General features: G+C 42.0%; 1 protein-coding gene across 1 annotated transcript; it reads left to right on the top strand.

The window, feature by feature from the left end:
- Window positions 1-141: 141 nt before the first annotated feature.
- On the top strand, window positions 142-9,759 carry lin52 (lin-52 DREAM MuvB core complex component). The gene is made up of 6 exons (XM_029494127.1): window positions 142-185; window positions 1,486-1,560; window positions 1,656-1,693; window positions 1,811-1,877; window positions 2,084-2,167; window positions 9,325-9,759. Exons 1-6 carry the CDS (start codon window positions 167-169, stop codon window positions 9,378-9,380), a joined length of 339 nt encoding a protein of 112 aa, XP_029349987.1. The 5' UTR covers window positions 142-166; the 3' UTR covers window positions 9,381-9,759.
- Window positions 9,760-13,967: the final 4,208 nt, after the last annotated feature.

Raw genomic sequence — 13,967 nt, 5'->3', positions numbered from 1 at the left:
TGCATGAATGGGTGGGCTCCTTGAGTGTAACGCCCCTCTCCGGGGGTCTCCTGTTCGATGCCCGCCGTGACCAGCTGGTGGCGCGTTAGTGACGTACAGCGGCACACGTCAACCCCGAGCCCCGCGGCTGTGATTGGCCGCCGTCGGTCACGTGCTCATTTTGAAGATGGCGTCTCCGAATGGAGGTAAATTCTAATTCCTTACGCTGCTATGTCGTGTGTAAACCGTATATTTGACCTTGTAGAGCTCCCCAAACCGCGAAGGACTCCTTCGCCGTGTTACACGAACGGTACCGGACGGCGGGGCACTCATGTTGGCGCCGTGTTGGCCCTGCTGGGGGATGTTTTTGTCGTCGGTTGGCTAAAGGGAGGCACAGCAGCCAAACTGGCCGGGCTGGATCTGCTCTGTTTGCGTTCACACTCAGTCCTTCTGTCTGCAGAATCTAATCACTGTTGTATTTGGCCTTTCCACGCTACACCTAGTTTAAAATGGCATCCATGACTTCTGATGGTACACTCGTGTTAACAGTACAGCATCCCCACAGTGCTCTCCTTCACAGTCTAATGTCAATCCAAACATTTGTTGTCCTGTAAATCTTTATTAACGAAGCCTGCAATGTTCAGGACTGAAGACAGTCGTGGAGGTGTTGTTTTTAGGGTTGGAACCAATTCATTAAAATTAAAGGTACAGTGGAGGGTTAGTTTTACGATTACATAATTTACTTCCTACCAATTTATTGAACCGATTCATAGTTTGGTGTCTCCAAATGTCTGAGCAAGTGAGGGGTGTGAGTTAAGTTGACAATCATTTTTGGATTTGGACAAAAACTGATTATGACTGTTTGGATAATCAATGATTAATCATCAATGATTAATCATTAATCAACAGTCAACTCGATTAGTTAACCTTCTAGTTGCTTCTACTCAGAAATGTGTTAATTGAAGAGTTGTGGGTTGTACGGTGTTCCTAATAATTTCCCTGTTTTTGTAAACGGGGAGGACAGAGGACAGCCCTGCACCATTCATGAAAATATGGGTGATGAGGGTAAATGTGATTTAACATTATGGGCATCCTGACCACTGTTGTGTCGAGTTACAGTAGATTGTTCAGGTGTACCTAACACACTGGCCAGTGAGTGTACATGCTATTCAGATGTCAGGTATCCAAATTAAAACTTTTAAGAAATAGATGAGGAAAAACAGAGAAATGACAAATGAAAGAAAAAGAAATAACAGAATAAATGCGAGTGGGCAATCATACAAAATTTCTATTTGTACATATGGAGAATCGGAACAATGATTTGTTTTAATATGAATATTAATCATATTGGACCTTTCTTGTTGTTCTGTGAATGGACATATCGGTTTGAATTGTCTTGGAGGAGCAATGTGACTAAAACTGTTTACTGTAGATGTTCAGAAGTTACACTTTAGATCTTCATCATAAATCCTGCACTAATAAAAAATAAATTTTGTGTCCCAATAGGTGATGACTTTGAGTCTTCTTTGCTGAGTTTCGAGAAGTTGGATAGAGCATCACCAGATCTCTGGCCAGAAAAGTGTAAGTTTACAGTCACCGTTCTCTTGTGACATTAGTTAATATGGAATTAAGCTTGTTTTGTTTGTTTGATTTGATTATCCTGTAATTTCACACAGTGCCTGGAGTTGCAGAATTTGCTGCATCTTGTAAAAATGTAAGTTCGATCCATGGTAGTTCACTGATGTGTATGTAGATAATTAAGTAGCCTTGAATATATGAGCCTGCTGTATAAATCTTTCATGAATTGTTTCCTTGGCCTCTTACATTACAGCCCATCACAAATTCACCCCCCAAGTGGATGGCTGAACTAGAGAGTGAGGACATAGAAATGTTGAAAGGTATGTCTGTGTATAGACAGATATCATGATTTTATTTCAGTCTACCTATCACAGTTGGTGTTAAACAGGGTGACAGTGGACAGAAACAATATAATCATATTAAATAATGATATATAATATATAAAATATAAAAATAATAATATTTTATTAAAACTAGATACTTGTAGCTGAGAACTTTCTTCATGAGTCCTGTTATCTTGTTGTAGAGCTGGGGAGTCTGACCACAGCCAACCTGATGGAGAAGGTTAAAGGACTGCAGAACCTCGCTTACCAACTGGGCTTAGAGGAGTGTGAGTACATGAGCGACACATACAGAACAACGACTTAATATTTAATATTTAATATTTATAAAAGGCATTGGGGTTGATCTAACCTCCAGGTTTATTGATATTAACATGTTAGATGTTACCACCAGATGGTGCTCACAGCATTTCGGTATCTAGTGGGTGGATTTCCCAGAATCCCAGGCAGGTTGACTGCACATGGGTTCTCCACAGACGTAATAGATTATACAGGAAATGTAACTTCAATTTCAAATCAATTCTACACTCACAGCCTCAAGGCCTTAAAAATAATAGATTCAAGGTTCAGGGTCAATCTTGTTAAATTTGAAAAGGTAAAAAACATTCTCACAGCAGCCCATAAAACAAGTGCTGAAGCATTTGATGGATGTTTTTAATCCATTCTCTGCTACCTCCATTGTGATAATCCTTTTGGAGTGTGGATTAGAGCGATATAGATAAGTGCTCATATTTCTCTTGGAGAAAAATGGGTATTTATTTTTCCAGCAAAAAAGCACACAAGCAAAGAAGAATTGTGGTATAACTGCCTTCTTACTGGGTTTAGATATATGAATTAATATATGCGGAAGTTAAATGTGTTAAATTCAACCAACATGCCTGTGCATACAGGCAAAATTATCCAATACTGAGAGAAAGCAGTAGAAATGTTGTCTTGCAGACCTCTTGACTCATAAAAGTCCATGAGGACACACCATAGGAGTAAGAAAAGCCCATAAAAAGGGAACTGTATATTAACGGGATGCAGAGAGCGTCTATAGATTGTGCATTATATCTTGTAACTGCACCGATCGCAAGCCATGACTTAATTTTGTTGAAAAAGTTTCTAATCTCCTTGGCTTCTCTAAACCAAGAGAAGCATGCAATCTGGTTGGTATGAAGATGTTAGCTGTCATAGATGCAGGACTGCAGGCTTTGCAATCATGTCATGTACCTCAAAATGAGAGGACATAATGATGGTTATTATTGGTGTCGGAGCAGCCTTGTAATGGGTGCCTGTTTAATGGTCTCTGGTTTAATTTTCTCCTTTTCCTGGCTGTCAGGGGAGGCCTTGTAAATCTCGGCTACTTTTTCATCATGTTTGTGCACTCTTCACTACCCATAAATGAGACATTGCAGAGTCACAGCACACTGAGGGCATGGGACAGGATTTACTGCCCCTCCCCCCTTCAACATGTGGGACCATTAAAGAGGGAGCTGGTTAATGGGCAGAGCACAATCAAATGCTGAAAACTCACCCAGCTGACTGCAGTGAGAACGGTGGAATGAACCAGACAGTGCAAGAATACGGCTCTCTTACAGGGAGAATACTGAAGTAATACTAGTGCTGGGTGCTGATTTTTCTTGCAAATTGTGCACTGTTGCACATCTTGATGCATATTCATGTTTGTATATGTGCATTAACATAAATGGGAAGGGAAGACATGTTGCCCCCTTATTGCCCCGCCCCTCACTACAACCCTCAATAATATCTGTGCAACGCTGGCTCGGTCTAGTCCCACAGGGGCTTGACGCGTGCCTCTTTCTCAGGCCCCAGCTGTTACTCCACCCTGTGATGAATGCCCCTGTCGTGGGCCGCTGAGCGTGGGCATCAAGCCCCAAATCTCTGGGGACAGCTGAGGACTCTGATAAGTGCTGTTATTGGAGGCAATTGAAAGCTGAGTGTTCCTTTGGGAGGCGCTGTAGGGCCTCGGCTACTGAGACGGCTGGTAGCATAGCTGCTGGAGCTGGTGATGGTGCTCTATCACACTGTGGGGCCCAAGGCCTCTGACTGCCATTTACCACTTGTCAGCTAGTACATGCTGATTGTAAGGAAAGGGTTCGATTATTGTCTCGGCCCATTAATTTAGATTTTCCTTAAGTACTAGTGTGTGTACTGTCATCGTTGTTGAGTTTTAAACTTGCTTCAGTATCAGTTTCATCAAATCATTTGATGAAACTGATTTGAATGTGTGATTAGTTTCTGAGTCTGTAGTTGTATGAAATATGTGTTGAATTGGAGTGTCTCTGTCAAATGCAGAGTTCAAGTTGGATTAAAGCCAAAATGTTTCTTTGAATAATGTCAATATTTGTCGAAATCCATATTGTCATATTGAAATGTTGACCGGAAGGTTATGCCTTCTTTAGTGTCCCCAGAATCTTGATTGGTATACAGACTGGCAACCTAAGAACTGTGCTGCTCTTTTATCCAAAATGATTAAAAGAGTGCCATTTTTAAGCAGGAACATTATGGAATATCAATATACAACCATAGAAATGCTTTCATAACAGCGTCTCACTGTATTGAGACCGGGTTGTGGACCACCTGTTGTCACCTGTGTAGTAACACAGAGCACCTTTCTTTGCCATGCTGCCATCTTGCGCAGACCCATGCTGACCCCTACCACATCCTCTTGTGTGAAGGTGAGACTGAAGGTCACCCTGCCTTGACAGCTCCTAATGGGCCCGCATTCACCGCTGCCTCCTCCTCACCCTCAGGATCAATCTCCAGCCTATTAGAAGCACGCTGCTGCTGAATATGATTGCATTCACTGGGCCCCACTGGTGCTAATGTGCCTCCATCAATCCATCAGAATGGGCTGACCGCGGGGCGGGCAGTTATGAAGTGCCTCAGCTGACAGCCGCTGAATGAGGAACAGGGGATGCCTCCCCTCCACCGCTGTTACCACCCTTCCTCCTCCTCACCTCTACTATTTTGCTGTGCACGTCTTTCCACCTCGTCGCTGTGTCTCTGTAGACTCATAGTTGCGATGAATAGCTGTGTTGTGTGTTTCCTTGTGTGGCACTTTCATTGTAAGGAATGTGTAATAAGTACCATATACTACAGTAACTTGCGTGATTAGTTCCTTCAAATTAGCTCCCTCAATTTTACATCTGAAATTATCTGATGTGCCGTTTCATAATAGTGCTGCTAATTATAGTCAAGGTCCATTGTTGGAAAATAGTTGGCCGCAAGTCACACATTTTCCAGCAGGTTGACATGAAGTATCGCCTTCCTTCTATAGCAGGTTGCAGCTGTATCTGATAGAGCCTGTCCATATCTTAAGCAGGATCGGTGTCAGAGGTGTGTGAAAGAAGAGGGAGGCAGAGCTCAACACACACACACTCAAACACTGTTCCTCAGTTCTGCCTGCCTGCCGCCTCCATGAGCAGATCGGAAATGACACCTCATTTCCATAAAGGCATTAGGAATTCATTGGATTTTCTTTCCCAGCTAATCATAGTGCGGGTGTAAAACCTTTTAGGCTTTTTAATGAATGATTTTTGACTGATTGCCTATTAATAAGGACACCTCTTGAACAGGCATAGGATGAGGCAGGGGTTGGGAGGTGCGGATGTGTTTGTTTTGGTGTGTGTGTGTGTGCGCGTGCGTCTCAGCTAGACGAAAATGCATTGGAGAGGGAGAGGGAGGAGGAGAGGCGGGGTGGACCCACTCGGTTGGGACATAAAGAGGAACCAGTGGCTCCCTTGGGAAATCACAACTCGTGTCTGCATCTTAAATATCCCTGTGAAGTATCAATAAGTGGGTAATTGAATTTTGAACACAAACATGGGCGTCAGGTGTATGTGTTGCATGGCGTGGCTGTTTTGGAGGGGGGCTGTGTTGACTGAATGTGTGTGCCTCCAAGTGTATCTTTCCTTCTGTGTTTGTGTGTGTCATCTCCTCTGTGTCTCCCTTCGCCCTGGGGAGGAGGGTGGTGAAAGTGGATGTTAAATCCATTAAATAAAGCTTACAGCCCGTAATAGCTCAGCAGCACTTGGAGATGGGCAGTGAGGGTCAGATAAGTCCTCTTAACTCTTAATGAAAGTGAATTTGGGGCAGTCATGGCCAGGGTCCAGGACTCCTGTTAACCCAGCTGGTCATCTGTCTTTGGAGCTAACAGGGGTGCAGCAGCTCACCAAGAGTGTGCTATCGAGAGAGGCGGTCGGAGTTGGGGGTATGGGGGTGGGGCAGAGTGATGATTACTCTCATTTTATACACAGGGGAGTTGTGGTGGGGGCTGGGAGTGGGCTGTGACAATGACACCCAGCTCACTCACCGTAAACAGGGGGAAAGTAAGATGTTACACCAATGTATTTCCTTTGCATTTACATTCCAGCCACCAGGGATTTTCTCATTGAAAATCATTTGCCACTGTGCAGCAGAAAATATGCTGAAGCATTTGGGTTGCATCATATATATATATATATATATATATATATATATATATATATATACATTTTTCCCAGTAAAATTTCAAATACACACAGGTAGTCAATCTGCATTGTTGCTATGTACCTTAACAATAGTAATGACACACAAATGTACATCCAGGGGATTACTGCTGTGGGAGCCGGGGATATAGGCACTAGAAACCGTTAGCAGGCTCCTCTGTTATCTGCTCTATGCTGTAAATCCTCACTCTGATAATACCCTGCCTAAGCTCTGTTTGTTTATATATTATATATGTTCATTAATGAAAATAACAAATAGTTGAGATAGAAATTGCGAGTCAATAAATACTGAATGGCAAAGTTATGCAAATATATTTTATACTACACCGTAGCTGTGTTTCCTAAACTACGATGTTAGACTCTGATGGAATCTCAGCCCAGTTGGGGCTACACAATAATTAGATACCAACAAATCAACAGGGCAAGGAAATGGCCCACAGAATCCATAAGGTGTCATTTAGTATGGATGGCAGTCCTAACAAGATGCTGATTAACTTAGTACAAAATTAGTAATTGACCTTTCTAATCAACTAAACAAATCTCTAAGTCCCTCTAATCAGTATTGATCTCTCCCGCTGTATGACAAAGCTGTGTGTGTGTGTGTGTGTGTGTGTGTGTGTGCAATTGTTTGTGTGTGCTTTTAGATGTGTTTAAATGTATTTCTTTATGTATAGCCTACAAAAATTGGAACCACTTGTGGAAAACACACACAAAACAAAGGACTGTAGCAAGTTATTGCAGTAAAGTTTATAATATTACAAATTAATTGTAATTTTTTCACAATTTAGTTTGACGTAACTTTTTTATTACCTGTTAGCATTATCCTATGGGTGCCTTCCGTGGAACCTTGAGTAGAACTGAGCCTGCGTTCATGCCTTTCAAAGTTTTCTTCACAACCTTTAATCAACTGTTATAACTTGCTGATGTTTAAATTTTAGTTGGCCCATTCATCAAAACAAGAGCCTAACCTAACTCTGCCAATCATATCCCTTTTCCCATGTTTCCTCTTTAAGAAAGGAGTGCCACACATCATAAATGGAGCACTGCTTTACATTTAATCGGGTCTTCAATGTGATGATGTCTATGCTAAGGGTTTCTATCTGAGTAGTTGGAGGCTGAACTGAGCTGTTATTAATGAGACATTCTGTGAGGTGATGGGCTCGGGACGACTGGCTCAGTCATCCTTGATTTGTTTTACAGTTTGGGCTCATCAAGAGCTGGAGAAAAGGATAACAAGATGGAGAAGCATGACACCTTTAAAAATGAAATATATGAACTGCAACCCTTTACCGTTCCTGCTCTAACTGCTCCTAATAATAAAATGGCGTCAATGTACCCGCAGTTATAGGGTAATCTCAATGTAATTACTTTCCCTCACCTAATTTTGATGGCTTCGTTTCAATCTGAAGTGCCTTATGCATGTCCGAGTGTCCCTTGATGACTTTGTTTAGTGTGATTTGAAGAGACAGCAAAGTGCAAAATGAATCCATCCCATTCCAATTAGCATCATCTTTAACCTAATGACGGACACCTCAAGGTGACGTGGCCCCTACGCCCAGATGCACCATTATCATTCCACACTGTGCGACTCATCTAAATTACTAACCGCCCCGGCTTTTTCATTAGCCGCCGTTGGCAGGGGAGGTGGGGGCCCCTCACTGCAGCACACAGGCAGACAGTACTTAAGATCCTGATCACATTTTTCGTACAGGCATTGTGAAGGTGGAAGACTCTGTTTAATGCTGGTTTGCAATCAGTTGTCCCTCTTGTGCAGTGTTGTTTTGTATTTGTGTGATGTACAGGGTTAGTTAGAAGGCAAATAAAGTTGCCGAGTTTTGCTGCTGTACTGTAGCAAAGCAGAGAGCCTGATGCTCTTTTCTCTTTAATAAAGAGCAATTACTGTACCTGGATGGTGATGATGCTGCAGGAAAAGTCCCCATTGTGTCACTAAAGTTCATTTTTGACAATGAAGCCTCTAATTATTATGAAGACCAGGTTCACAAAGGGCCTTCAGTTGGGATGAGTAAGTGTTAGGTCTGAGTTGTTTGTGTTGAAGGGGGGGGATGCTTACACACTTGTGGAAAACCTAGTTCACTGATTTTCCACTTATGTCAACACTGAAGTCCCTCACTGTTTGTCACCTGTTTTATGAAAGGAGATATGTCACTCAAAATTTAGTCAGTGAGAGCAGAGCGTAAACTTACATTAAGGTTGCAAGGGAAGAAATACTCCTTATTAACATATAACAACATTATTTCAGTGTGTAACTATAATGTATATTAATTTACAGCGATTAGTTGAAGCGTCAACTTCTTTAGTAAAGTATTCAGAAACACACGTTATATCAAGTTATATCAAGTACTTTACCAAGAGTAGTTGTGTTCGAGCTTTAGGACATGTGTCCTTAAAAAAGGAGAAGCAAAACTGCAGTGTATTAGTGATTTTTATTTATTTATTTTTTTTTATTGTTATTATTTAAGTTTGAAGGGACAAAATTGTTGGAACTTAAAGGGAGAAAAAAAGCTAATTCTTCAATAGGTGAACTTTTATATTCAGCCACACAATATACAATATACACACAAACACACTATAATGCCTTTAGGTCTCAGTGCTTGTGCCTCACTACATTAAAACAGCAGTCAAGAAAATCACAAGACTCTTTAGAAGCTACCGCTCCATTTTACGTTGTTTTCATGTTCAGAAAACAGATGTTTGTGTAAATGATCTCCCAGCTTAATACTGCAGATATTAAATACATGATTTGCATTGCTAAACAAAATTCCAGAGGTAGCTTGCGCTGTAGACAAATGTTGTGTAAGACTGGCAGCTCTGTTCTGATTTTACTAACTCATGGTCTCTCACAAGCATAATGATTCAATATGCTCTCTTTGGATTATCTGGAAAATGTGACACTGACTTTTCTTCTTTTGCAGCAAGGGAAATGACCAGGGGGAAGTTCCTGAATATCTTGGAAAGACCCAAGAAGTGACAAATCTCTTTTTTTTTTTTTTTTTTTTTTTTCCTTTGTCTTCTTCTACTTCTTCACTTTTTCAAACAACAGAAGATTTGGGATTTCAAACCGAGTCTGATTTATGCATTTTGCAATATACCCTGAAAATGTTCAGATGTCCACAGCCAAATTGAAAGACTTTTTCTTTCAAATCCATCGACTGGAGCAAAGTTCTCCCTCACACAGCTGAGGTCTTCTCTCTGAACTCCTTAGTGCATCAGTTCTCCAAATAAATAGAAGCTTTTCCTTTTATGGAAAATTTACAGTGATTTATTACATTTTACAGAATTTCTCTGTAGCTGGTTGGATCTGCAAAGATTAAATGTTCTGTGTTTATTCTGATTTCTATTTTAAAAATTATTTAGCTTTTTTTCCCAATTTGTGGGGGTTGTATAATAAATTTTTGAAATGAAAAGATGATTCTTTTTAAATTTTAAAGAGCCAGTTTGCAGCCAAAGCAGCTAACATTGGTGATGCAACAGTTTTTGTTTGGGGGGGTGTATTTTTGTTTTTGTTTTTTTTTTTTTGAGAGAGAGAGTTTCCAGCTTGTGATTAGGGCCTAACTCCGTGCCTGGGTCATTCCACAGAGAGCAGCAGCTCTCCGGCTGTGGACATAAGGAGCTCCGGCGTGAGAGTCCCTTCCTCGGCTACCAGGCCACGTTTTCCCCTTAATGAGCAGTGGAAGCTGGGTGCCCTACACAAAACATTGCGTAAAAATAATATTGCTCATTGTCATCGCCGTTAATGAGAGTTGACATAATTACTAGGACCATTTCTTTTCTAATTAGCACACTTCGGCGTTGTGACCGGCCCAAAAGAGAATCAGACAGGCATGCCGAATGGGAAACAAAAAGAAGTCCATCCGCCATAATTAGGTAAGACAATGTCTCGGACTGTTCTCGGCTGGAGATGTCGCCGAGGCTCCGGCCGCTCACTCCCAACAGGTTACACTTCTCCCCGGGCTGCTAATAAGCCCCCAGGACGGAGGCCGCCCGCCTTTCCCTGGGACCCAGCCACCTCTGGGACAGGGACAGAGCAGAGCGATCTGGGGGTCCTGAACGCATCATGGACTTCATTTTATGAGCAGAGCAGAAAAAATTCCAAACACCTTTTGTTGAAGCGCCCCCCCATGACACTTAATCCGACCATAAATGAGGACAAAAGTGACCTATATCGGTTGATAGATTAAAAAAAAAAAAAAAACATTCTCAGTTTCTCTGATAATATTCTGGATACTTGCAGTGATTTGCAGCCAATCCCTTAAAATGGGCTTCATTAAAGTTTCCAGACAATGCAGGGCCTTCTTCCAACCAGTCACCATTTGCAAAATATTTTGGAATTGAGAATATGAAAGTCCCGGAGTAATTGATTGGCATATTAACATCTCTAACTGTAGACTGAACTGTTTGAAGAAAGAGAGAAACCCCCTCTGTATTCATCAATGGAGTACAAACATCCATAACTGTTATTACTCGGAATAAACAGCTTCAAAGCCTGTAAATCAGAGCAATTGTGTTCAGCTATTTTATAGGAAAACATCCCCTCTCATTAATTTTGTAGTATTATAAGTTATGGTCATTGATTATTACAAATTCATGCAGTTTGCATTTCACTGTGAAGTGGTTTAATCTGAAACCTCTCATACTGAAGAAGCTCATCTCTGAAGTGCACCCACACTGAAGGAGCCCCCCCCCCCCCCCCCAGGCCTGGCTCGGGTACATTCCTTTACTTCCTCATTAGAAAGTGAGAATCCGCTCAGTAACCTCCTCTTATCTTCAGTGTTTGAAACATTGAACTGTTGCAGATGGCCTTGCTGTCATCGGGACCGGCTGCATGTGGACACTTGTTGCTGCTGACTGATGCACATTAATCAGTCTGCTGAGCGTTGACGAGGTAGGAGACGTGACATGGCCAATATGGTGGCTGACTGCCCAGCAGAGTCTCCTCAGGAAACGGGTCAGACCCGCAGGGCTGGGGGGGGGGGGGGAGTCACAGCTCATCTATCCAACCATCCAATGTGTTGCCCTGACCTCACATAGCCTCTGTGCCCCGACAAACGTCAATCCGATGTGCCCCGAGTCCTGAAATTAGCTGTCAATTAGTACAAATTAATCAACTCCTCGCCTAATTAAGCAATGCTTCTTCCAAACATGCCATTCTGGAGGAGCCATGAGAAAGCTGCGGGACCTGGACGGCGGGCCGGGAGTTACATGGCATCACATCACGGCCTGTAAGTGCTTTGGTTTTTCCCCTGACTCTGCTCTACGGGTGTGCTGTCATCGAACAGTTTTTCAACACTGAGCATGCAGTTTGTTTTCAAGCTTTACTGTCACACAAAGTGGGTTAGTCTGCGTATGGTGGCCGAATTTTGCACCCTTCAAAAAAAAAAAAAAAAGTGGACCTGAACGCCCCACCACCGGAGGAAAGTGATGAGTGTCGAGATCAGGTGATGCATTCAGTTCCGCTGTGACCTTCCTGCAAATAAACAAGTCTGCTATTTTTTCATTTCCACAAATGCATTTGGAGCTGCAGCAGCTGCATCAGCAGGGTGCGATATTTATTATAGTGGACGTTTTTTTTTTTTTGTTTTTTTTTTGCTTTCAGCTGTTTATCAGTGTTTGACCTGCTGCCGACAGACACTCCTGTTTGAAGGTTACACATCCGATCAGTTGATCGCTGCTTATTCATGTCCATGACGTTAAAATGTTTTTTCCATTAAGCCTAAAAAAAAGTCCCAGCAGGAACAGGAGGGGCGAAAGTAGGAAGAGAGGAGGAGGGTGGGTTGGGCAGGAGGGGAGAGTAGGGTTGGGTGGTGGGGCAGATAAACAGAAAACAACAAAAAAAAAAAAAAATCAACAGCTGTTTGCTTTTTAATCTGCAACCGTCAGATCCTTCATGTCTTTGATGGGCAACCCAATCTACACGAATGACTGAACTAAATCTTCCCTTAATCTAGAGCCTTATTAGTCAGCCTGTCCTCTGCATGTAAAGCAGCATGCGGCCATTTTCATATAGGAAATGGATTATTAAAAGCCGTTCAGAGAGAAGAAAGTGTAGCAGTAAACAAACAGGCAAACACAAAATAAATAAATAAAATAGAGTATGGATTCCAGGAGTGTTGATGGAGTGAGAGCGGGCAGAGACCGGACTGACGGGTCATCCTGACTCACCCTCCATGTTAAATGACTGGATCCCAACAGGCCGATGCGTCATTAGCATATTCTAATAACATTGATTTCTTTATTAATAGAATTTCCACCAAATGGGCTCTAATTAGTTTCAACTGGGAAAACGCTAATTGCAGCAGCAATATTTCCTCCTTCTTAATCAGAAGCTCGTTTCATATTATTCGATATAAAATGGCGTCTCACCTGTAGGTGTGTCTGCATGAAGCCTCAGCAACAGTTCATGCAGTTTTTATTGTAGCCGTGCTGTGCGTCATGTCCTGCAGCCGTAGCAGTTCCCCAGCTCTTCCTTTTGTTTTGCTCAGCAAGTGACCAGAGAGATTATTTCCGTCTCTGTCATTGTTGCATCAACGTGTAATCGCTTTGATCGTGTCTGTGTAAATCTATTGGAAGTCTCGCTTCACACCTGCAGCCCCATAGGCCCAAAATTTGCATCATCATCACAATTGTGGTTCCCAAACCATTGCCAGTGTGATCAACAAAATATATTATACAGTAAACAATAACGGCAGTGTTTATTCACACCAGATTGACTGTTTTAAATAAATCATGTACATTTTATGATTGTGAGGTTAGGGTTAGGGTTAGTTAGTCGTTTGACCAGCCCTGAAACGCCAAGAAAAATGGGTGGCCTTGGTCTCACTCTTTATTCCCTCAACTGTCAAGCATTTAAAAATAGTTTGTAGCGTTATCAAAATAATCACCAACCTTTTGGTCCAAATAAGTCTCAAAAAGAACCACTAAAGTTTGTTTCCTGTTTTTTTTTCTCCTTCTTCTTCTTTCTTCAAATTTGGTTCATGCTCACTCAGATGCGAACTAATTTTGCTAAATTAAAAAAAAATAAAAATAAAAATAGACTACTATAAACGTTTCAATAATATCCTGACATTACTTCCTTCCACTTTGCTCCTCCTTAATGTATTCGGCCTAAATAAAAAGCTTACACCAGTTGCAATTAGCCATTAATCCGTTAGATAACTTCATTTCAGTTTGCATTATTATTAAAGCAATTTCTATTATTATTATTAGGTGTTAGTGCTAATATTAGGCCAATTGTGTAAAAATAAAATCGTAGCTGTGAATGAAAAGTCAGTCCTCCTCTTTTGGCCCATCTTCTGTCAGATTCCGGTCTCTGTCTGTCAGTCCGTGCTGCTGCTGCTGCAGGATTGGAGCCGCTCTCTGCACGGAGGGGCCACCGGCCAGCTGTCGGCTTTTTTTGGGGAGGGCCTTTGATTTGCGTGTGATGAGTTTCCCATAGCATCTGGAGATCAATTATCCATCCGTGTGGTTAGGCACAGAGATCATAGCTCTCTCCCTCTCCCTCCCTCTCTCTGCCTGTCTGTGAACCGTTCAGCGAGAGGTAATGCATACTGATTTATTC

Source organism: Echeneis naucrates, chromosome 22, assembly GCF_900963305.1.
Source record: "Echeneis naucrates chromosome 22, fEcheNa1.1, whole genome shotgun sequence".
NCBI lineage: Eukaryota > Metazoa > Chordata > Actinopteri > Carangiformes > Echeneidae > Echeneis > Echeneis naucrates.
This window is presented reverse-complemented; position numbering and strand designations above follow the sequence as displayed.

Bases quoted from the DNA above. Each gene is read 5' to 3' on its own strand.
- lin52 (XM_029494127.1), top strand. The intron at 1,561-1,655 runs GTAAGTTTACAG...AATTTCACACAG, and splicing joins AGATCTCTGGCCAGAAAAGT to TGCCTGGAGTTGCAGAATTT. The intron at 1,878-2,083 runs GTATGTCTGTGT...ATCTTGTTGTAG, and splicing joins GGACATAGAAATGTTGAAAG to AGCTGGGGAGTCTGACCACA.